The sequence below is a fragment of the Coregonus lavaretus genome, assembly GCF_964263955.1.
Source record: "Coregonus lavaretus genome assembly, chromosome: 17".
NCBI classification, from domain to species: Eukaryota; Metazoa; Chordata; class Actinopteri; order Salmoniformes; family Salmonidae; genus Coregonus; species Coregonus lavaretus.
Genome location: NC_140004.1, coordinates 44,596,702 through 44,619,124, shown reverse-complemented (window position 1 = coordinate 44,619,124; position 22,423 = coordinate 44,596,702). Strand labels below are relative to the sequence as shown.

Genomic DNA, 22,423 nt, shown 5'->3' with positions numbered 1-22,423 from the left:
ATAATTATGGAATCATTCCTCTAAAACTGCCTGGATAGCTAGCTAACAAACATACAGCGCAGATACATTCTTCAAATTCATTATTTTACACAATATCTTAACACAGCACTGCCAAACCATGGTTGACCAACTCCCTGACCAAAATGGCTGACCTTACCATCATATACCATCACCATCACAGAAAGGTTCTTGTCCATTCTAGTATTCGAATCCCTAATTCTAAATGCCCAACTGCACATTGATGATGCTCTGTGAGACAGTCTCTTCTCCACAGAAATATAATTAAAACATGATATATATATATATATATATATATATATATATATATATATATATATATATATATATATATATATACTGTGTGTCATATAACATGTACAGTATCTCTATGTTTTCTCTAAATGACGTCCCCCAGTGTGTGAGCGGCTCCCTGTATGGCCTGGATCAGGGTGGACAGCTGACGGTGTGCTTCTTTCCAGTCGCTGTCCAGTCCAGTTGACGTAGCTCTGGCATACGCATCAGCCAGTCCTGGGAAGGTAGGCTGTCCAGCATTACTGGACGCCCAGATCACATGTCTGGAAGAGGGAGCGCGAGAGGGGGAGAGATAGAGAGCAATGGACAGAAAGATGGTATGGTGAGTGATGTTAGATGGTCAGAGGAGGGAAGAGAGAGGGAGTAGTCTAAGCGTGCAATGAGGCATTCAATGAAAGGTGCACGAAACATCACATATGCTAGATGGTCAAAAGTGGATTCTCATCTAGTAGATAGAACATAACATAGTTTCCCAACCTGAATCCATATCGATCAGGGAACGCCACCGGGTCCAGGAAAGCCCTGTCCAGGAGCATCAGTTGGTCATTGATCCTACGTACCTTCAAGGGCCTAAACATGGACAAAGCACTGGTTTAGAATGGTTTAGAGAGAGTGTGTGTGTCTGTGCGTGTATGTGTGTGTGTGTGTGTGCGTGTGTGTGTGTGTGCATGTGTGTGTAAAGAGCTACCACTCACGTCTCGTTAGCCAAGTCTGAATCTCTGATCAGCTTGTCCAGGCTGGCGGCAGCAAAGCGGAAGTTACTCACAGCATCCTTTAATGGCTCTGAAACAGGAGCAGGGACAGGATATTCTATAACAGTGTTTCTCAACCGTATAATATTGCTGACTGGTCCCTGAGATTGTGTGTGTGTGCATGTGTGTGTGTGTGTGTGTGTGTATGTGTGTTTTCTCTAAACAACTTAAACCAGAGGTTCCCAAACTTTCTTGATATTGAAAAAGAATTGCGACCCCACCATGTAAAAAAAAGTGATCTAATCAACGGCCAATGTTTACTTTTTTAATTGAGGCTATGTCAGTCTATTACAAATCAGTCTGACAGAACTTTTGACAGTATTTCAATCTGAAGGAAGTATTGTTTGAAGTGACTGAAATGTATCATATAGACACTCACTCTACACACACGTACACATGGATGTTGTATTGTAAATATGTGATAGTGGAGTAGTGGCCTGAGGGAACACACTAAATGTATTGGGTAAAGTGTTATGAAATATAATGTAATGTAATATTTTAAATTGTATATAACTGCCTTAATGTTGCAGGACCCCAGGAAGAGTAGCTGCTGCCAAGGCCTTGGCAGCAGCTAATGGGGATCCTTAATAAATACAAATACAAATACAAAGGTATTGGGAAGTTCAGAATATCATCAGGCAATCATTTTGTATGATCTTCTGTGTAGAAAATAACATCATGATCTTTTCCCCCATTCTGATTGGCTGCCTGGTCTTGACCACTCTGTTCTAATGAGGCTTGTGGGCATTATAGAGGGAAAAGGAAGACATACGTGTTCCTGAGTCTTATCGTTCAGTGATGAGGTCATAATATTTTGTCACTTAAACTGTTTAAAAGATGAAGCCACATTATCAGAAACCGCACTGTTACAGCAGCTAGTGGCTCCCGGGGGGGTTACTGACTGAATTAGCTGTTTTACAGTGGCTTGCGAAAGTATTCAGGCATTCTTCCTATTTTGTTGCCTTACAACCTGTAATTAAAATAGATTTTTGGGGGGGTTTGTATCATTTGATTTACACAACATGCCTACCACTTTGAAGATGCAACATATTTTTTCTTGTGAAACAAACAAGAAATAAGACAAAAAACCAGAAAACTTGAGTGTGCATAACTATTCAACCCCCCCCCCAAAGTCAATACTTTGTAGAGCCACCTTTTGCAGCAATTACAGCTGCAAGTCTCTTGGGGTATGTCTCTATAAGCTTGGCACATCTAGCCACTGGGATTTTTGCCCATTCTTCAAGGCAAAACTGCTCCAGCTCCTTCAAGTTGGATGGGTTCTGCTGGTGTACAGCAATCTTTAAGTCATACCACAGATTCTCAATTGGATTGAGGTCTGGCCTTTGACTAGGCCATTCCAAGACATTTAAATGTTTCCCCTTAAACTCCTCAAGTGTTGCTTTAGCAGTATGCTTAGGGTCATTATCCTGCTGGAAGGTGAACCTCTGTTCCAGTCTCAAATCTCTGGAAGACTGAAACAGGTTTCCCTCAAGAATTTCCCTGTATTTAGCACCATCCATCATTCCTTCAATTCTGACCAGTTTCCCAGTCCCTGCCGATGAAAAACATCCCCACAGCATGATGCTGCCACCACCATGCGTCACTGTGGGGATGGTGTTCTCGGGGTGAAGAGAAGTGTTGGGTTTGCACCAGACATAGCGCTTTCCTTGATGGCCAAAAAGCTAAATTTTAGTCTCATCTGACCAGAGTACCTTCTTCCATATGTTTGGGGAGTCTCCCACATGCCTTTTGGGTAACACCAAACGTGTTTGCTTAAGCAATGTCTTTAAGCAATGGCTTTTTTCTGGCCACTCTTCCGTAAAGCCCAGCTCTGTGGAGTGTACGGCCTAAAGTGGTCCTATGGACAGATAATCCAATCTCCACTGTGGAGCTTTGCAGCTCCTTCAGGGTTATCTTTGGTCTCTAGTGGTGTTGCAGACTCTGGGGCCTTTCAGAACAGGTGTATATATACTGAGATTATGTGACACTTAGATTGCACACAGGTGGACTTTATTTAACTAATTATGTGACTTCTGAAGGTAATTAGTTGCACCAGATCTTATTTAGGGGCTTCATAGCAAAGGGGTGAATACATATGCACGCACCACTTTTCCGTTATTTATTTTTTAGAATTCTTTGAAACAAGTTATTTTTTTCATTTCACTTCACCAATTTGGACTATTTTGTATATGTCCATTAAATGAAATCCAAATAAAAATCTATTTAAATTACAGGTTGTAATGCAACAAAATAGGAAAAACGCCAAAGGGGATGAATACTTTTGCAAGGCACTGTAGCTGTTTAGCCACAAACATAGCATCAGCTACTGCCTCCATTTATCTATCCACCCACCCCTCTACCCTTCCATTACCTTTCTACCCCCTTCCATCACCTTTCTACCCCATCTCCATCTATCCACCCACCCCACTACCCTTCCATTACCTTTCTACCCCATCTCCATCCCTCCATCCACCCCACTACCCTTCCATCACCTTTCTACCCCATCTCCATCCCTCCATCCACCCCACTACCCTTCCATCACCTTTCTACCCCATCTCCATCTATCCACCCACCCCTCTACCCTTCCATTACCTTTCTACCCCATCTCCATCTATCCACCCACCCCTCTACCCTTCCATTACCTTTCTACCCCATCTCCATCTATCCACCCACCCCACTACCCTTCCATTACCTTTCTACCCCATCTCCATCCCTCCATCCACCCCACTACCCTTCCATCACCTTTCTACCCCATCTCCATCCCTCCATCCACCCCACTACCCTTCCATTACCTTTCTACCCCATCTCCATCTATCCACCCACCCCACTACCCTTCCATTACCTTTCTACCCCATCTCCATCTATCCACCCACCCCACTACCCTTCCATCACCTTTCTACCCCATCTCCATCCCTCCATCCACCCTTTCACCCCTACTCCTTCGCTATCACCCATCCCTCTGTGTGTGTGCTAGTGACTGTGACCCACTTATAGAGATGCTGTGTGCTGCCAGTCCATCAGTGTACAGCTCCAGGGCTTTATTGAGGTATCCCTCCAGAGTCTCTGCATAGTCACTGCAGTTGAACGGCAACAGAAGGCTATCAGCCAATCGCATCAGGACGTTCCCTGCCGTCCTGGCAACCGTCTGGTGACTGGTGAACCCTTAGGGGAAAAAGGAGAGAGAGAGAGAGAGAGAGAGAGAGAGAGAGAGAGAGAGAGAGAGAGAGAGAGAGAGAGAGAGAGAGAGAGAGAGAGAGAGAGAGAGAGAGAGAGAGAGAGAGAGAGAGAGAGAGAGAGAGAGAGAGAGAGAGAGAGAGAGAGGGACATTAGGGTAGGAAATATTCAGTAAAGAGAGTTCATGAGAGGTGATATCAGGGTAAAGATATTGACAGGAAAGGGAGAGAGACCAAGTAGAAAGACAATAGAGAGACATATATATATACAGCTCTGGAAAATATTAAGAGACCACTGCAAATATTTCTTAAATCAGCATTTCTACATGTATGACAGCCATTCCATTCCAGTGTCTGTTGAATTCCAACACAGGCACACCTCATTCTACTGAATTAGGTACTGATTAGGTGATCACCTGAACCAAATCTTATTTAACGAGGAAAAGTATAAAAAACCCTGCTGTGGTCATCACTATCCTCTTGCAATAGGACCAGCTGGATGGCAAAAAACAGTGCTAATAGTACCTCAAAAGTAATATTAATCAAAAAATAACTATTGACCATGCCAAAAGAGTTGAAAAGGAAAGTTTTGAGTGAGGAAAATAAGGGTTCAATTCTGGCTTTACTGGCAGAGGGATACAGTGAGCGTCAGGTTGCTTCCATCCTTAAAATGTCAAAGACGGCGGTTCATAAGAACAAGGTCAAGCAGCAGACATTGGGGACAACAAAGCTACATACCGGCAGAGGGCGAAAATGACTCTCTACTGACCGGGATGCCAAATCATTCAAATGTCACTCAACAACCGTAGGATGACATCAAGTGACTTACAAAAAGAATGGCAAATGGCAGATGGGGTGAAGTGCACGGCGAGGACGGTTCGAAACAGGCTCCTAGGGGCAGGGCTGAAGTCGTGCAAAGCTAGAAAAAAAACCTTCATCAATGAGAAGCAAAGAAGAGCCAGGCTGAGGTTTTTGCAAAAGACCATAAGGATTGGACTGTAGAGGACTGGAGTAAGGTCATCTTCTCTGATGAGTCCAATTTTCAGCTTTGCCCAACACCTGGTCGTCTAATAGGCAGATTTGTCTTTGTGAAGGACGCATGAATCAAGCCACGTACAAGGTTGTCCTGGAAGAAAACTTGCTTCCTTTTGCTCTGACATTGTTCCCCAACTCGGAGGATTGGTTTTTCCAGCAGGACAATGCGCCATTCCACACAGCCAGGTCAATCATGGTGTGGATGGAGGACCACCAGATCAAGACCCTGTCATGGCCAGCCCAATCTCCAGACCTGAACCCCATTGAAAACATCTGGAATGTGATCAAGAGGAAGATGGATGGTCACAAGCCATCAAACAAAGCCGAGCTGCTTGAATTTCTGCACCAAGAGTGGCAACATCAATGTGAAAGACTGGTGGAGAGCATGCCAAGACGCATGAAATCTGTGATTGAAAATCTAAGTTAAAACATTGGTATTGTGTTGTTTAAAAAATGAACATGAACTTATTTTCTTTGCATTCTTCGAGATCTGACAACACTGCATTTTGTTTTGTTATTTTGACCAGTTGTCATTTTCTGCAAATAAATGCTCTAAATGACAATATTTTTATTTGGAATTTGGAAGAAATGTTGTCAGTAGTTTATAGAATAAAACAAAAATGTTATTTTTTACCCAAACACACACCTATAAATAGTAAAACCAGAGAAACTGATCATTTTGCAGTCGTCTCTTATTTTTTTCCAGAGCTGTATATATATATATATATAGAGAGAGAGAGAGCGATACTGAACTCATAAGGCCAACAGCAGTTGGTTTGTCTTGACGTTCCACCTGTAGCCCCCTGGGCCTTACCCCCCTGCTCACCTGGGTCGATGAACTTGGAGGAATAGTCAAAGGTGTCGTATGCAGTGTGGTACGCTGGGTAGATTCTAGCTCTTGTTTTGGTCTGCATGAAAACAGCATGATCATGGGACGTGACTTAGAGGACTAATTGATCAATTGTTAAGTCAGTGAAATGACTCATTGTGTGTGTGTGTGTGTGTGTGTGTGTGTGTGTGTGTGTGTGTGTGTGTGTCTCATGTCTTACTCTGTCGTAGGTATAGGAGATATCCATGGAGGTGATTCCAAGGAAGTGGATGAAGGCAGCGTAATCACTTCCTGCCCCGGTCAGAAAACCCACACTGTGAACAAAAACAAAAAAAATAAAACATCAACCAATCAAATATCTGCTATGACTGCCAATTAACTGAAGAGCCAATTAAAATCCCTAAAATCAGTCTCATGATGCGAGGCATTTCACTGACATGTCTTAAATAGTCCTCTATGTCTCGTCACATGACCCTACAGTTTCATGCAAAGAGGAGGTAGGCTACTCACTTGGGGATGACTCCGTAAGTGGGGCTAGTACGGTTGAAGTAGCGGATCCAGTTGTCGTAGACGGATGTTGAGTCTGATCCAGGTGTCTTCACCTGTAGAAAAGCAAACAAACATATTTTCATACTTTTCACACCATTTTTGTTTGCTTCTTTTTGGAAAAAGGAAATAAAGATAGATTGATAAACTGTCAAATGTTTTGGCACCACTGTAAGAGTCAGATATTTTTAACCATCCACTGTTGGTTTGACAAACGATGAAAGGAGTAGGAATAGCCACACACTGTTGTACGCTTATATTTTTCTGCAACACTTTCTACCAAGTTTATGTGAGCATACAACAACAATGGGAGGTATGTTTTACTACAGACGGCATCGAGAAGAGGCCTCACCTGTTTGGAGGCCTTGAGGATGACGCTCTGAGCAGAGGGGGACCCCGATGCCCTTAGAGTAGCGTTAGCTGGAGCAGGGGATGACTGGAGGTCAGTGTTTCAGACAGGGCTGGGTCAAACGCAATACTTCCACTACACATAGAGAAGGTTTCCTGGACACAGATTCTCCATTTTAAAGTGCTTTTTAGTTCAGCACTTGGCTTGTGTCCAGGAAACCAGCACTTATTAACTGATAACTATGTGTTACTGTAAATAGTTGATCTAGGATCAGCTTTGCCTTTTAGATCATAATGAATAATATCACAGATCCTAGATCATCACTCCTACTCTGAGATGATTTGTGGCGACGGGCCCTGATTGTTGGGAGTAAAATACCAGCAGTTTAGCATGCTACCTCCATCACCACTCTTACCGAATACAGATATGTCCACGTTGATGTAGGCGACAGAACGTTCGCTCAGCTTGCTGTAGTACTCCTGGGGAGGAGAGGTCTGTGTTATCTTATCTCTATCAGAACACCATGATGTGCATCTCTGCCTTCTAGGGAACCTTTCCTTGACCCTGTGTTGCTGCTTGGCTTTTAGAGGGTGAAGGTCGGGTTACTGTAAAACACTTTGTGACAACAGATTATGTAAATAGGGCTTTATAAAATAAAGTTTTATTGATTTAGATATTTTTTATTCACCTCGGTGTACTCTGTGGATCCGATCAGACCAAACTCCTCGGCTCCCCAGCTCCCAAAGATGATGGACCTCCGTGGCCTCCATTTCCCTGACATACAGGCGGTAGTCAGACTTGAAATTCCCATGTTCACTGTTTACTGCTCCCAAAAACAGTGACTGGGTATCATTTTTGTCTGTTCAGTAGTTCCTCTTTTCTGTCCAACTCCTGAGCCCAGTTAGATGTGGGTAAAACCCCTCTCCTTCTTAACCCCCCATACCATACTCACCCTGCTTGAACATCCTATTCCTCCTAAAACCACCTCACCTCCCTAACCCAGGTCTAACTCCCTAACCCAGGTCTAACTCCCTAACCCAGGTCTAACTCCCTAACCCAGGCCTAACTCCATAACTCAAGTCTAACTTCTTAACTCAAGTCTAACTCCCTAACCTAGGTCTAACTCCCTAACCCAGGTGTAACTCCCTAACCCAGGTCTAACTCTCTAACTCAGGTCTAACTCCCTAACCCAGGTCTAACTGTGATACTCACCCTGCTTGACCATCCGTCCCAGCACCCGGGTCACCTCCAGCATCACGGAGGTTCCACTGCTGGGGTCGATGGCCCCGTGCACCCAACTGTCTCTGTGGTTACCGTAGATCACATACCTGTCTATGGGACAAAGACTTGAATTAGATTAGAGAAACCGTCAAGCTGGTCTGCTTTAAAATGTGTGTGTGTGTGATTCTTCACTGTCTGTGTTTTTGTATATTAACTGTTTTGTCTGCATAATGCACAATACATATGTCCTCATATTGCTTGACTCGATGCTTGACTCACGAGGTAACTAAGTGTGGTTCGGTAGCTAGAGGTGAATCCTTCTCACCTGGCTCAACACTGCCTCGAATCACCCCCATCACATTGGCAGAATTCTTCAGCTCCTCACGGTTATAGATGTCCAGTTTTACATCGCTGGAACAGTGACACACATTTTTTTTTTGTTGTTGACATACATACTGCTAAACTTGATATTGTGGTACTTTATAGAGATTTCCCAATTCCCACCTGTTGTTGAAGGTGGATGTTGGTTTGAATCCTGGTCCCCCCAAATTATACGTGCACTTGAATGCTCCCTGCCATTCGGATGGAGCGGGCTCTCCTCCCAGCGCACTGCAGAGATGACCAATCAAATACGGCAGGCAGGATTCAGAACCAATCACATTGGGCGGACCCCTCTTGGACACCAATCAGCTCTCCACAAAAGTTAATGACGTCACAATGGACCAACGGTCAACCCCACTCACCAGATCAAGGCATAGGCATCCTCAAACCCGATTGGTTGAGTCGGGATTGGCGGGATCCCGGTGATATTCTTAGCTGGTATTCTGTATGTGTCATCTGCAGATGGAAATGTCGGAAGTGGGAACTGTGAAAACGCCTTGGAAAGTCTGAGTTACAGAGATGATCAATGTACTTCTGATGGCGATCACATACATGTGAATACGGTCAATGATGGCCAATATTTGTAGCCTCTACAGCAATCAGATTGTAACCTATATTAGCTTCAATCTCGACAATTCTGTAACTATATAGTCAGGGGTTTACTACCTTTTGATTCCAACTGTCACTATAATGTTAAAGGTCAAAAGGTCATTTAACAGGAAGTTTAGCAGATAGAGTATCTCTTTAATGGACTGAAATGTGTGCTAACTGATTCAAAATGGCTGTTAGTCAAGATCATTTTGAGATAATGATATCTCATTTTGAGGGTCATAGGTCCTACCTTCTTATAACAAGTCAATTATTTACCACCACATCATAATGCATAACGGGTTACCTTTAGCGGCCAGGTAGGGTGTCAGCATGTCTCCATAGTGGGTGTTGAAGGAGCCCCTCTCCACCCCTGAGGGGGGCATGTACCAGGAATAGGGGTACGTCTCGTTGGTGTCGGACATCTTGCCATCGTTGATGTCCCACGGGTCGGTGTAGACCAGCACCCCGATCACACCGTACGGAGCTGCATTGATGGCCTGGAGAAGGCATGATACGACAGTCAAAGTGTTAATGTTAGTCTTGGTCTGCATCTGAAATGACACCCTATTCCCAATATAGTGCACTACTTTTAAACATTCCCAGAACATTAGCTAAGTTTCTCATTAAGTTCTAGTTAGAGTTTTATCTAACATTAGGATGATAACAGATCAATTTATTTATCAAATCAATTTATTTATCAAAAATGTTTTAGGTTAAATATCCTTGGAATTTTCTCCTAACATTCACTAAAATGTTGTGCTCAACATCTGTAACAACCACTACAGTACATGTTTGTATAACACATTTGCCTGATGTTGTAATAACGTTCCGATAACAGATTTAATCTGTTAATTAAAGGTTCCCAGAACGCTTCATTAGGTTGTGGGAACAGTCTGGTGGGAACATTGTGGGGACATCACAATATATATGTTCCCAAAACAACATAAACACTGTCCAGTTGTGCGGATGATTCTACAATGTTTCTTTTAGGGTGCAAAAAACATTCACCTGATGTTCGTTCCCAGAACACATTTTGTCTGTTTTTCAGTGGTTTAATACAAACATTCTATAATCATCACCACCAATGGACAGTTTTTGTGTTATGAGAACATTTGCCACGACCAAATACATTTTCTGGGAACCTTCACAGAACCAATTTTGGTTTGCTGGGCAGAGTGCCATTTTGGACGCATGGTGTTAGTATGCCCTGTTCCAATACTTTGAAAATCCTTCAGAAAGTATTCACACCCGTTGACTTTTTCCACATTTTGTTGTGTAACAAAGTGGGATTAAAATTGATTTAATTGTCATTTTTTGTCAACGATTGTCACGATCGTCGGAGGAAGTGGACCAATGCGCAGCGTGATAAGTGAACATACTTATTTATTGAACGAACAAAACAACAAACGACACGAAACGTGAAGTCCTTGGTTACAATACACACCATACGGAACAAGATCCCACAAATGACAATGCCCAAACGGCTGCCTAAGTATGGTTCCCAATCAGAGACAACAAGCAACAGCTGATTCACGTTGCCTCTGATTGAGAACCACCCCGGCCAACATAGAAACACAAGCACTAGAACTTAACCACAGAACACAAACACATAGAAACTACACACCCTGGCTCAACATATAAGAGTCCCAGAGCCAGGGCGTGACAACGATCTAAACAAAATACTCTGTAATGTCAAAGTGGAAGAAGAATTCTAACATTAAAAAAACAAGAAAAATACACTAATATACAATATCTTGATTAAATAATTATCATAACCCCTGAGTCAAGAATCACCTTAGAATCACCTTTGGCAGCGATTACAGCTGTGAGTGTTTCTGGGTAAGTCTCTAAGAGCTTTGCACACCTGGATTGTACAATATTTGTACATAATTTTTTTTCAAAAATCTTCAAGCTTTGTCAAGTTGTTTGTGGATCATTGCTAGACAGCCATTTTCAAGTCTTGCCATAGGTTTTCAAGCCGATTTAAGTCAAAACTGTAACTAGGCCACTCAGGAACATTCAATGTCGTCTTGGTAAGCAACTCCAGTGTATATTTGGCCTTGTGTTTCGGGTTATTGTCCTGCTGGAAGGTGAATTTGTATTCCAGTGTCTGTTGGAAAGCAGACTGAACCATGTTTTCCTCTAGGATTTTGCCTGTGCTTAGCTCTACTTGATTATTTTTATCCTAAAAAACTCCCTAGTCCTTGCCGATGACAAGCATAACCTTAACATAATGCAGCCACCACCATGCTTGAAAATATGGAGAGTGATACTCAGTGATGTGTTGTGTTGGATTTGCCCCAAACATAACGCTTTGTAATCAGGACATAAAATTAATTAATTTAGCAACACATTTTTGCTGTTTACTTTAGTGCCTTATTGCAAACAGGATGCATATTTTGGAATATTTGTATTCTATACAAGCTTCCTTCTTTTCACTCTGTCAATTAGGTTAGTATTGTGGAGTAACTACAATGTTGTTGATCCATCCTCCGTTTTTTTCTATCACAGCCATTAAACTCTGTAACTGTTTTAAAGTCACCATTGGTCTCATGGTGAAATCCCTGAGCGGTTTCCTTCCTCTCCGGCAACTGAATTAGGAAGGACGTCTGTGTCTTTGTAGTGACTGGGTGTATTGATACACCATCCAAAGTGTAATTAATAACTTCACCATGCTCAAAGGAATATTCAATGTCTGCTTTTGGAAAAACCTCCTTGGTCTTTGTGGTTGAATCTGTGTTTGAAATTCCCAGCTCGACTGAGGGACCATACAGATAATTGTATGTTTGGTGTACAGAGATGAGGTAGTCATTCAAAAATCATGTTAAACACTATTATTGTACACAGAGTGAGTCAATGCAACTTATGTGACTTGTTAAGCACATTTTTACTCCTGAACTTATTTAGGCTTGCCATAACAAAGGGGTTGAATAGTTATTCACCCAAGACATTTCAGCTTTTCATTTTTTATTAATTAGATTTTTTTATATATATATATATATATATATATATATATATATATATATATATTTATTTAGACTTTGACATTATGGGGTATTGTGTGTAGGCTAGTGACAGAAAATCTAAATTTAATCCATTTTAAATTCAGGCTGTAACACAACAAAATGTGGAATAAGTCAAGGGGTGTGAATACTTTCTGAAGGCACTGTATGTGAACCATTTCTTACAGGATATTTCGACCGTTTTTTGTACGTGTCAAATTACAGTAGGCTACAAGCTATGTAAAGTACCATATTTACAATAGGAGTCTGAATATTTACCCTAGGAATCTGAATATTTACCATAGGAATCTGAATATTTACCCTAGGAGTCTAAATATTTACCCTAGGATTTCTGAACAACCAAACGTCATCCAAAAACAATAAAATGAAATGGCATTTGCAGCCAATGAAATGGGCTCACCTTCCCTGCTCTCCCCTCCCCTCCATATCTGGTGATAGCGATGGTCCCTGTCAGGTCCAGGGTCTGGTTGAGTAGGAGGTAGTCACTGGGCTTCCCTTGGTTGGCGTAGACCAGTCTTCCCTGAACACACACAAACACACACACACACACACACACACACACACACACACACACACACACACACACACACACACACACACACACACACACACACACACACACACACACACACACACACACACACAGAGACACAATCATTGAACCACAATCTACCTCCATCTAAAACTAAGACTGATATCAATTGACTGTAGGAGATATCAAACTGATATCCGAGTGATCAGTAGATTGTAGTAGATATCAGTCTGGTATCAGTAGACAATACCAGGAGATAGACACCACAGGCTTAACATATTATTGCTTTATTATTGACTATGTCATCATTACAGTTTATCACTTTGGTTTTCACAAGTACTGTATGTGGTGAATGTTCTAAACTCTGAGTACAAAACTCCAAACTGGTACGACTTGTAACGGTCTAACATTCAAAACCTTTCATCGTGCATTCATTTTGTTTGTAGACATCTTTCACCACACAACCATTGATCCAAAATATAAGTTTACTATGAAATATAATAACAACCAGTTAATCCAATAGCAAAACACTTGAGATACATGTTTTCAAAATTGCCCTTTGAATGTACAGTACAGTGCTGTATATTAGAGTACATTACACTGTTTTCACATTAGGCAATACACTAGCACTACCCATTAAAATCGACTGAACATCACATTTCCATAATTTCTATCCCATGTGTGATCAAAGTTGTGATCATTGAAGACGTCTTTCACAATCATTGATGCAAAAAAATGCATGTATTGTTCAGATATAATTACAACATAGGTGTACTGTAATCAAATGAAACAAATGAAATGAATAAAAGAAACATAATGTTTAGCAGGCACTAGTTTGCATCAAGCCATACTTGAGAAAATAGCACCAAAGCGATTGAAACAATGATGTATATAAACCCTGGATTGCCGACGCCATGAATTGGCTGTTGCGAGGCTTTGAAGCCACCGGTCGGCCATATTGTAACTCCCCAGTAGCAGCAGTCCTCCATAGGAATTAATGGAATTCTACAGTATTTCAATTAAATGTTTCAAGGACAAAATTACATGTATTTAAGTATTTTTGTTGTTGTAGTGGGGACAGTAAACATTAGTACTGTAAACAAAAAAAACTTTCAGGAAACTGTTTTTATATATTTTTTATAATTAGCTCACATAATATATTTTAAAAGTATGCATTAAGATGTCTGTAATAGACTAAAAAAAGTGTCAAACAAGAGCGTAGACGTTAATAAATGCATTTCTAGAGCTTTCAATATATTTTTTACAATGGAGGAGGAGTACCCAAGATGGCTGGGCGGTGACTTCAATACAGCGCCCCCTGTCCGTCATCCAGGGTTTATACACGTCATTGGATTTAAAAATAAATAAATAAAAAGTATTGTAGTGGTCCTGTACGTGGCTCAGTTCATAAGAGCATGGCGCTAGCAACACCAGAGTTGTGGGTTCGATTCCCACTGGGGTCACATACCAGAATGTGTGGACTGATGTCACTTTGGATAAAAGTATCTGCTACGTAAATGGCATATATTACAGTACTGTATTGGCCAATGCAATTTCACTAGAGCAGTGTGAACGCCCCAAAGTCTGTTGTAAAATCTATAGGTTTACCAAACGTTTAACTGATCATCAGTTAAGAGTAGTCGGATTATGTAAATGTAAAAAATATGTTTTAACAAAAAATAAAGAGAATCGTATCAAAAGTAATGTGAAAGGAAATTACTTTATATGAACATGTGTTGCAATGAACGTATTTCTAGATTAAACACTGATTACGTTTTGTGAAAAAGTGACTGTACTTAGTCAATTGAAAATGTGCTCAGAGTTTTGAAACAACTGCCTTTCTGATGATCTATTTTGAGTTTTGTAATAAAAGATTTGTGAAAATGTACCACAAAGCGATAAAAAAAAGTATAATGTTATCTGATGAGACACATCATAAAACATCTTCCCTTTTGACCTTGAGTGGATTATCTAAAATCTTTATAAGAATTTAACAACAGCCTCAAAGGTCGTGCCTTGACGATGCAGTGGGTGTCACAGAAAGGCAACATTTATGACATGAGGTCAATAAAACTGGTTAACCAATTACCTCAGTACAAAGAGAGATCAAAGAGAGACAGCTGATGTTCTGAAAGAGCTGCAAAATCTGGACCCCTACAAACCATCTGGGCTAGACAATCTGGACCCTTTCTTTCTAAAACTAGCCGCCGAAATTGTCGCAACCCCTATTACTAGCCTGTTCAACCTCTCTTTCGTAACGTCTGAGATCCCCAGAGATTGGAAAGCTGCCGCGGTCATCCCCCTCTTCAAAGGGGGTGACACTCTAGATCCAAACTGTTACAGACCTATATCCATCCTGCCCTGCCTTTCAAAAGTTTTTGAAAGCCAAGTTAACAAACAGATCACCGACCATTTCGAATCCCACCGTACCTTCTCCGCTATGCAATCCGGTTTCCGAGCTGGTCATGGGTGCACTTCAGCCACGCTCAAGGTCCTAAACGATATTATAGCCGCGATCGATAATAGACAGTACTGTGCAGCCGTCTTCATCGACCTGGCCAAGGCTTTCGACTCTGTCAACCACCGCATTCTTATTGGCCTTGGTTTCTCAAATGACTGCCTCGCCTGGTTCACCAACTACTTCTCAGATAGAGTTCAATGTGTCAAATCGGAGGGCCTGTTGTCTGGACCTATGGCAGTCTCTATGGGGGTGTCACAGGGTTCAATTCTTGGGCCAACTCTTTTCTCCATGTATATCAATGATGTCGCTCTTGCTGCTGGTGACTCTCAGATCCACCTCTACGTAGACGACACCATTTTGTATACATCTGGCCCTTCATTGGACACTGTGTTAACAAACCTCCAAACGAGCTTCAATGCCATACAACACTCCTTTAGTAGCCTCCAACTGCTCTTAAACACTAGTAAAACTAAATGCATGCTCTTCAATCGAACGCTGCTGGCACCCGCCCACCCGACTAGAATCACTACTCTCGACGGGTCTGACCTAGAGTATGTGGACAACTACAAATACCCAGGTGTCTGGTTAGACTGTAAACTCTCCTTCCAGACTCACATTAAGAATCTCCAATCCAAAGTTAAATCTAGAATCGGCTTCCTATTTCACAACAAAGCCTCCTTCACTCATGCTGCCAAACATGCCCTCGTAAAACTGACTATCCTACCGATCCTTGACTTCTGCGATGTCATTTACAAAATAGCCTCCAACACTCTACTCAGCAAATTGGATGTAGTCTATCACAGTGCCATCCGTTTTGTCACCAAAGCCCCGTATACTACCCACCACTGTGACCTGTACGCTCTTGTTGGCTGGTCCTCACTACATATTTGTCGCCAAACCCACTGGCTCCAGGCCATCTATAAATCACTGCTAGGCAAATCCCCGCCTTATCTTAGCTCATTGGTCACCATAGCAACACCCACCCGTAGTATGCGCTCCAGCAGGTATATCTCACTGGTCATCCCCAAAGCCAACACCTCCTTTGGCCGCCATTCCTTCCAGTTCTCTGCTGCCAATGACTGGAACGAATTGCAAAAATCTCTGAAGCTGGAGACTCTTATCTCCCTCACTAACTTTAAGCATCAGTTGTCAGAGCACCTTACCGATCACTGCACCTGTATACAGCCCATCTGAAATTAGCCCACCCAACTACCTCATCCCTATATTGTTATTTATTTTGCTCTTTTGCACCCCAGTATCTCTATTTGCACATCATCTCTTGCACATCTATCATTCCAGTGTTAAAACTAATTTTGCACTATGGCCTATTTATTGCCTTACCTCCATAACTTGCTACATTTGAACACACTGTATATATATTTTCTGTTGTATTTTTGACTTTATGTTTTTTTACCCCATATGTAACTCTGTGTTGTTGTTTTTATCGCACTGCTTTGCTTTATCTTGGCCAGGTCGCAGTTGTAAATGAGAACTTGTTCTCAACTGGCTTACCTGGTTAAATAAAGGTGAAATAAATAAAAAATCATGAAAGACACCTTTCTTTCCATCTGTCCTGTCCGTCCACCCACATATTGTCTATACACAGACACGGTATCTTTCTGAACAGAACAGCGCCGGAAGAAGATGGCTGCCGTTTTACAGCCCTCTAACCAATTGTACTATTATGTGTGTTTTTCCGCGTTATTTGTAATTTATTTTGTACATAATGTTTCTGCCATCGTCTCTTATAACCAAAGAGAGCTTCTGGATATCAGGACAGCGATTACTCACCTCGCGTTGGACGAACACTTTTTCTTCAACGAGGCGTTCGCGAAGGATATTCTACAGACTCCCGACAAGGCCCAGATCCCCGTCATTCGCGTGAGGAAGAGACGGAGATATCGTGGACGTAGGTCGGGGTGCCTTGTAAGGATCCGACGGCGAACGAGTAAACTGCCTCTCCCATCAATCCTATTAGCCAACGTTCAAGCTTTGGAGAATAAAATGGACGATTTAAGATTACGGTTATCCTACCAACGGGACATTAAAAACTGTAATATCTTATGTTTCACGGAGTCGTGGCTGAACGACGACAACGATAACATTCAGCTAGCAGGCTATACGCTACATCGGCAGGACAGAACGGCAGACTCGGGTAAGACGAGGGGTGGCGGTCTCTGTATATTTGTAAACAACAGCTGGTGCACCAAATCAAATACTAAGGAAGTCTCAAGGTTTTGCTCGCCTGAGGTAGAGTATCTTATGATAAGCTGCAGACCACACTATTTACCAAGAGAGTTTTCATCTATATTTTTCATAGCTGTCTATTTACCACCACAAACCAATGCTGGCATTAAGATTGCACTGAATGAGTTGTACAAGGCCATTAATCAACAGGAAAACGCTCATCCAGATGCAGCGCTCCTAGTAGCAGGGGACTTTAATGCAGGGAAACTTAAATCCGTTCTACCTAATTTCTACCAGCATGTTAAATGTGCAACCAGAGGGGAAAAAACTCTAGACCACCTTTACTCCACACACAGAGACGCATACAAAGCTCTCCCTCGCCCTCCATTTGGCAAATCTGACCATAACGCTATCCTCCTGATTCCTGCTTATAAGCAAAAACTGAAGCAGGAAGCACCAGTGATTCGGCTAATAAAAAAGTGGTCAGATGACGCAGATGCTAAGCTACAGGACTGTTTTGCTAGCACAGACTGGAACATGTTCCGGGATTCTTCAGACAGCATTGAGGAGTACACCACATCAGTCACTGGCTTCATCAATAAGTGCATCGATGATGTCGTCCCCACAGTGACCGTACGTACATACCCCAACCAGAAGCCATGGATTACAGGAAACATCCGCACTGAGCTAAAGGGTAGAGCTGCCGCTTTCAAGGAACGGGACTCTAACCCGGACGCTTATAAGAAATCCCGCTATGACCTCCGACGAACCATCAAACAGGCAAAGAGTCAATACAGGTCTAAGATTGAATCATACTACACTGGCTCTGACGCTCGTCGGATGTGGCAGGGCTTGAAAACTATTACAGACTACAAAGGGAAGCACAGCCGCGAGCTGCCCAGTGACACAAGCCTACCAGACGAGCTAAACCACTTCTATGCTCGCTTCGAGGCAAGCAACACTGAAGCATGCATGAGAGCACCAGCTGTTCCGGACGACTATGTGATCACGCTCTCCGTAGCCGATGTGAGTAAGACTTTTAAGCAGGTCAACATTCACAAGGCCGCAGGGCCAGACGGATTACCAGGACGTGTACTCCGAGCATGTGCTGACCAACTGGCAAGTGTCTTCACTGACATTTTCAACATGTCCCTGACTGAGTCTGTAATACCAACATGTTTCAAGCAGACCACCATAGTCCCCGTGCCCAAGAACTCTAAGATAACCTGCCTAAATGACTACCGACCCGTGGCACTGACGTCTGTAGCCATGAAGTGCTTTGAAAGACTGGTCATGGCTCACATCAACAGCATAATCCCAGAAACCCTAGACCCACTCCAATTTGCATACCGCCCCAACAGATCCACAGATGATGCAATCTCTATCGCACTCCACACTGCCCTTTCCCACCTGGACAAGAGGAACACCTACGTGAGAATGCTATTCATTGACTACAGCTCAGCATTCAACACCATAGTGCCCTCAAAGCTCATCACTAAGCTAAGGATCCTGGGACTAAACACCTCCCTCTGCAACTGGATCCTGGACTTCCTGACGGGCCGCCCCCAGGTGGTAAGGGTAGGTAACAACACATCTGCCACACTGATCCTCAACACGGGGGCCCCTCAGGGGTGCGTGCTCAGTCCCCTCCTGTACTCTCTGTTCACCCATGACTGCATGGCCAGGCACGACTCCAACACCATCATTAAGTTTGCCGACGACACAACAGTGGTAGGCCTGATCACCGACAACGATGAGACAGCCTATAGGGAGGAGGTCAGAGATCTGGCCGTGTGGTGCCAGGACAACAACCTCTCCCTCAACGTGACCAAGACAAAGGAGATGATTGTGGACTACAGGAAAAAAAAGAGGACTGAGCACGCCCCCATTCTCATCGACGGGGCTGTAGTGGAACAGGTTGAGAGCTTCAAGTTCCTTGGTGTCCACATCACCAACGAACTATCATGGTCCAAACACACCAAGACAGTCGTGAAGAGGGCACGACAAAGCCTATTCCCCCTCAGGAGACTAAAAAGATTTGGCATGGGTCCTCAGATCCTCAAAAAATTCTACAGCTGCACCATCGAGAGCATCCTGACTGGTTGCATCACCGCCTGGTATGGCAACTGCTTGGCCTCTGACCGCAAGGCACTACAGAGGGTAGTGCGTACGGCCCAGTACATCACAGGGGCAAAGCTCCCTGCCATCCAGGACCTCTATACCAGGCGGTGTCAGAGGAAGGCCCTCAAAATTGTCAAAGACTCCAGTCACCCTAGTCATAGACTGTTCTCTCTGCTACCGCACGGCAAGCGGTACCGGAGTGCCAAGTCTAGGTCCAAAAGACTTCTCAACAGCTTCTACCCCCAAGCCATAAGACTCCTGAACAGCTAATCATGGCTACCCGGACTATTTGCACTGCCCCCCCACCCCATACTTTTTACGCTGCTGCTACTCTGTTAAGTATTTATGCATAGTCACTTTAACTCTACCCACATGTACATATTACCTCAACTACCTCAACTAGCCGGTGCCCCCGCACATTGACTATGCAACGGTACCCCCCTGTATATATAGCCTCCCTACTGTCACTTTATTCTATTGTATATATAGCCTCCCTACTGTCACTTTATTTTTACTTCTGCTCTTTTTTTCTCAACACTTTTTTGTTGTTCTTTTATTCTTACTTTTTTTGTTTAAAATAAATGCACTGTTGGTTAAGGGCTGTAAGTAAGCATTTCACTGTAATGTCTGCACCTGTTGTATTCGGCGCATGTGACCAATAAAATTTGATTTGATTTGATTTGATTTCTAAATAACTAGACTACACAGAGTGCCCAGTGAGCTGAATGACCCAGAATAGGTCATAACTAAACTACACAGAGTGCCCAGTGAGCTGAATGACCCAGAATAGGTCATAACTAAACTACACAGAGTGCCCAGTGTGCTGAATGACCCAGAATAGGTCATAACTAAACTACACAGAGTGCCCAGTGAGCTGAATGACCCAGAATAGGTCATAACTAAACTACACAGAGTGCCCAGTGAGCTGAATGACCCAGAATAGGTCATAACTAAACTACACAGAGTGCCCAGTGTGCTGAATGACCCAGAATAGGTCATAACTAAACTACACAGAGTGCCCAGTGAGCTGAATGACCCAGAATAGGTCATAACTAAACTACACAGAGTGCCCAGTGTGCTGAATGACCCAGAATAGGTCATAACTAAACTACACAGAGTGCCCAGTGAGCTGAATGACCCAGAATAGGTCATTTAACTGATAGACTGTGGTGAAGATAACATAAAGAACATGACCATCCTTGGATCTTGGATGTGGTTCAGAAAGTCAGCTTTGGGTGTCCTGCAGGGGGCGTCGGCTGCATAGGCCCAGGATCCTCCTGGTCTGTCTGTCTGTTTGTCTGTCTGTGTGTTGGTGGGTAAAGGCCTACCTTTGGGTGTCCTGCAGGGGGCGTCGGCTGCATAGGCCCAGGATCCTCCTGGTCTGTCTGTCTGTTTGTCTGTCTGTGTGTTGGTGGGTAAAGGCCTACCTTTGGGTGTCCTGCAGGGGGCTGTCGGCTGCATAGGCCCAGGATCCTCCTGGTCTGTCTGTGTCTGTTTGTCTGTGTGTTGGTGGGTAAAGGCCTACCTTTGGGTGTCCGGCGGGGGCATAGGCTGCATAGGGCTGAACCACCTCAGGATCCTCCTGGTCTGGACTGTATGCCTTCTCCTTCTCTCTGGCAGTGTACAGGACAGCATCAGAGGGGCTCACTGCAACACACACACACACAGTAGTAAGAAAAGTAGCAGAATCATATCCATAGAAATAACAACAACCAAAGACATTTCACAAGGAGTACGACACATAATACACAGCATAACATGGACCACTTAACCTCCTAATGCTACACAACACCAAGCTTGGTTTACCTCCTAATGCCACACAACACCAAGCAAAAGAACAACTACTAGCAAGTATAACATGCGACTTTTACATGAGTGCCTGGCTGGGTCAAAAGCGGTGCACTATTTAGTATAGGCCAGGGTTAGAGTTTAGGACGCACCCTAAGCCCATGACTCACCCACGGTGACCTTGTTGGGGGTGTTGGGGTCTGGGAAGGACAGGTAGACCTTGTACTCCTCCCTCCAGGCCTGGTCCAGACCTGTGTCTGGGTCCTGCCACCTCTTCAACATGTACTGAACAGTCTTCTCATCCCCTGTCGAGGTCGCCATGTGGGGCACTTTAGTCAGTTCCCTGGAGAGACACATGGGGACGAGGGGGCGATCATGAGAGAGATGCTCGCTGAGGACGTTTGACGTGTGTGTGTGTGTGTGTGTGTGTGTGTGTGTGTGTGTGTGTGTGTGTGTAAGGAAATCTAAAGAGACTGGTACAGTATCCAGCAGCATGTGATCTGATTGATCAATTGATTGATAGATATCCAGCATCTGACCTGAGGTTCTCCTGTATCGCAATGTTGTCCACCTCTGCGATAAACTTCTGGATGAGAGCCTCGTCTACATCCTGGGTCACGTCCATTACCCAGCCAGGGGTGGTGGAGCCCTTCTGGATGCCGAAGTGCCCCAACAGGATGCCTGCAGTCAGCACCAGAGCTGCTCCGAGACTACCCAGCAGCACCTTCTTCAGCATGGTCCTCCTGGTCCTCTTCCTGGAGATCTACTCTGGAACACTAGAACCAGGTCTCTAACACTCTAGAACTAGAACCAGGTCTCTAACACTCTAGAACTAGAACCAGGTCTCTAACACTCTAGAACTAGAACCAGGTCTCTAACACTCTAGAATTAAGTCTCTGACTAACGGTTGACATACACAAGCTTCCCCTGAACACACAAACACAAATGAAGTCTATTCCAGAGTTCCAGAGAAGAGCCTTTTGGTTGGTTACTGGTTGAAGTAAGTATTTTTCTTCTTCTGATGAGCTCCTGAACACTCGGAGGCAGGGTGAAAGACAATCGTGTGTCCAAATAGGATGTCCAGCGGGATATGTGGTTCACTGTCTGCATAATACGCCCTTT

The 22,423-nt window shown here is 43.5% G+C and overlaps 1 protein-coding gene across 1 annotated transcript; it reads right to left on the bottom strand.

The window, feature by feature from the left end:
• Positions 1-346: 346 nt before the first annotated feature.
• Positions 347-22,402, bottom strand: naaladl1 (N-acetylated alpha-linked acidic dipeptidase like 1). The gene is made up of 19 exons (XM_084180330.1): positions 21,841-22,402; positions 21,472-21,644; positions 21,039-21,160; positions 12,613-12,732; positions 9,494-9,686; positions 8,961-9,054; positions 8,722-8,826; positions 8,543-8,628; positions 8,209-8,328; positions 7,685-7,770; positions 7,412-7,475; positions 7,000-7,067; positions 6,612-6,703; positions 6,322-6,415; positions 6,099-6,180; positions 4,053-4,226; positions 1,008-1,095; positions 790-882; positions 347-575 (listed from the first exon to the last, which is right to left on the bottom strand). The coding sequence occupies exons 1-19, from the start codon at positions 22,035-22,037 to the stop codon at positions 398-400; spliced, it is 2,229 nt and encodes a 742-aa protein (XP_084036456.1). The 5' UTR covers positions 22,038-22,402; the 3' UTR covers positions 347-397.
• Positions 22,403-22,423: the final 21 nt, after the last annotated feature.

What these genes read in the sequence shown, in the direction of transcription:
- naaladl1 (XM_084180330.1), bottom strand. Translation starts at nt 22,037, where the DNA reads ATGCTGAAGAAGGTGCTGCTGGGTAGTCTCGGAGCAGCTCTGGTGCTG. An exon ending in CCCCCGCCGGACACCCAAAG is followed by an intron (nt 12,733 to 21,038) that starts GTAGGCCTTTAC and finishes GTGTGTGTTCAG; the next exon opens with GGAAGACTGGTCTACGCCAA. An exon ending in ACATCCACCTTCAACAACAG is followed by an intron (nt 8,629 to 8,721) that starts GTGGGAATTGGG and finishes TCACTGTTCCAG; the next exon opens with CGATGTAAAACTGGACATCT.